Source organism: Molossus molossus, unplaced genomic scaffold (assembly GCF_014108415.1).
Source record: "Molossus molossus isolate mMolMol1 unplaced genomic scaffold, mMolMol1.p scaffold_m16_p_11, whole genome shotgun sequence".
NCBI lineage: Eukaryota > Metazoa > Chordata > Mammalia > Chiroptera > Molossidae > Molossus > Molossus molossus.
This window is the reverse complement of record NW_023425346.1, coordinates 86,463,206-86,465,943: the sequence shown is the minus strand read 5'-3', so window position 1 is coordinate 86,465,943 and position 2,738 is coordinate 86,463,206. Positions and strand designations below refer to the sequence as shown.

The 2,738-nt window shown below is 58.1% G+C and overlaps 1 protein-coding gene across 1 annotated transcript; it reads right to left on the bottom strand.

Annotated features, from left to right (window-relative positions):
- Nucleotides 1-417: 417 nt before the first annotated feature.
- On the bottom strand, nucleotides 418-1,653 carry LOC118625051 (PC-esterase domain-containing protein 1B-like). The gene has a single exon (XM_036253353.1). It carries the CDS (start codon nucleotides 1,651-1,653, stop codon nucleotides 418-420), a length of 1,236 nt encoding a protein of 411 aa, XP_036109246.1.
- Nucleotides 1,654-2,738: the final 1,085 nt, after the last annotated feature.

Here is a 2,738-nt window from a genome sequence, read left to right as displayed (position 1 = left end):
AAAAACTAGTGGTGATATTGTAGTCTTAATAAAAATGTTTTGGTAATTTTTAAGGATCAACATTTCCCCCCTTTTTTAAGGAAGAATATCTACGGAGAGAATACTTGCTATTCGAAGACATATTCAGTTAAGACAGCCGAGAGTGTGTGTGTGTGTGTGTGTGTGTGTGTGTGTGTACTTCTCATTTAGAGTTCATTTCTGTACAAATGCTAAACTGAGCATGGTGTGGTAGTCTGGGATTTTGCCCCCTCACCAGTATGTGCTCTGGAGGCTCTGGCAAAGAAGAACGTGTGAGACTATTCTCCAGTGAGAGTAAGAAGCCTAAGGAAACCTCACCATGGCAGGGCTGCTGAAGACTAGGCCTGGGCGAGAGAAGTCCAGCAGTCTGTTCAGCCCATTGACTGTGCTGGGAGGAGCCTAGGTTTCGGTCTGGCTACTGGGGTCTTGCCTATGGGTGTGCCTTTGCCGGCGTCTGCGTGGCCTGCTGGGGCGCTGGGACGGGTAAGGAGGAGACCCTCTGCTCCGGTGCTGGATAGAAACTCTGCGGATGGGACCCAGGCGCTGCTCGAGGCCAATCCTCGAGCTTGCTTCGCCAGTGTATTCCACCTGGAGCGTTGAAATGTTATTGTAGAACTGCCGGGGCTGTAAAGATGGGTGGGAAGGCACAAAGGTGCCTTGGCCATAGTGCGAGAACAGAGGTCGCGTTTGGGCAATGGGCGTAGAAGGTCGTCGTGGGACGCGGGCAGACCACGACCTATGTGGGGGCCTGGGCAAGGCCTGCTGGCCTGAGTCACTTCTGCTGTCCCGGTGCCGCCTCCCTCCTGCCGGGTCTGCACTTCTGCCGCCGGGCCCATCCCTGAGCCACCTGCCCACCGAGTAGCGGAGCGGGAGGTCCACGCCCCAGGCGTCGGCCACGTGCGCCAGCAGCAGCTGGGAGAGGTGGCGGTGCGCGCGCTGGTCCCAGTGCACGCCGTCGCGCTGCCGGTGCTGCCCCGCATGGCGGAAGTGGAAATGCAGGTCCAGCACGTCGAAGCCGTGCCTGCTGGCCTCTAGCGAGCTGTAGAAGTTGGCCTCCATCACGTCCAGCCGCAGGTGGGCACCCCGGAGCTGCTGCTCGGGCAAGAGGAAGCCGCCCGAGACCACCTCGGCCACCGGCATGGCCGTGTTCCACACCAGGAGGCAGGACGCGGGCAGCACCTGGCCCAGGAGCCCGAACAGGCTCTCCAGGTCCTCGCGGTAGCCCCTCCGGAAGTCCGGGCCGTACCTCGAGAGGTCCCAGAGGCAGGAGTTGATGACGACCACGTCCGGGGCGTGCTGGCCCCGGCGCAGCTCTTCCAGCACGTCCACGACGTACTGGGAGTACACGCGGGTGAGGAAGTAGAAACGCAGCAGGTGGTGGCCCGAGCGGAACTGGCGGACCTCGCGGTAGTGGGTGCCATTGTGCATGCGGCCCCACCGGCCGCCCTCCAGCAGTACGTCCCCCTCGAAGGTCAGCTCACCCTTGGCCTTCAGCTGGCTGGTCGACAGCAGGCAGTCCTTCTGCAGCAGGACCACCAGGTCCTTGTACACGGCCCTCTGCACCGAGTCCCCCATGACCACCACGAACTTGTTGTGCAGCAGCTGGCGGACTTCGCAGGCGCGCAGGTGGGCCATGTGGCGCGAGGCCGGCGGGCGCCCCAGCTCCTGCCTGTCGTCGGGGTCGGAGGAGAGCTCGGGTGAGGCGGGCGCCCTGGAAAGAGGGCGGCGGGCCGGCGTGGGCTGGGTGGAATGCTGCCCCGCGCGGCGAGGAGAAGGGAAGGGAGGCGCCGGGCGGGCTTCCACACCCTCCTCAGCCGAAGTGGATTTTGGCCCCGTACGTGCGTGACCTCTGAACCCCGGAGGCTCTTGTGCCGGAGGAAGCTCCACCTGGCGGAGTGGAGGCGCAGAACCCCAGCGGGAACCTGCCCTTCTGGCCTGGGAGTGAGCGCTTTCGGCCAGTGCATCGGCGCATGTGCATTGCCTCGGTACCCCAGGCCTGGGTTGCTGTTGGCTTGTACTTCTGGGCCCATCCACTTGACTGCCTGCTTTCGTTTTACCGCTGTCTCATCTGGGATGCCTCTGTGCGGCTCTTGCCTTCTGTATGCCTTCCTAGTGCTACTTAAGAATTTCTCAGTTTCTTCATTGCTATCTGGGTTCTCCCGAGCCACCTCCTGTACTTGTGGCTTTGGAGAATGACCCCGCTGGGAGAGATGTGAGTTCCAAAGGGAGAGTCACACCGGGGACTATCTAGCGCCAGGATTTCCAAGCTGTGATTGGCACTGTGCAAATGCTACATGGTTCAGCTCTGTTTTTCTGTTCTGTTCTTTTGCTGAAACTACTTATTGTCATGTCATCATGGATTCTCATCCAGTTGTAAGAAATAATACAGAGAGATTCTCATATACCATTTACCCACTTTCGCCATGGATAAAATTTTGGAAAACTATAATACAGTGTCACAACCAGGATGTTGACCTCGATACGTGCAATGTACACACCATTTCTTCATGCGAGGTGCCTTTTGCTCACTACATCACCTCCCTCCTTCCCCATTTCCCTAATGTCTGGCAGCAGCTAAAACTGTTCCCAATTTCCGGAATTCTGCCATTTTGGGAATTCTATATAATGGGAATTGTACAATATATAACATTGGGGAATTGACTTTTCCTTCCCAACATCATTCTTTGGAGATTCATCAGGGTTCTCTGGGGATTCATCCA

Bases quoted from the DNA above. Each gene is read 5' to 3' on its own strand.
- LOC118625051 (XM_036253353.1), bottom strand. From the start codon at position 1,653: ATGGCCCACCTGCGCGCCTGCGAAGTCCGCCAGCTGCTGCACAACAAG.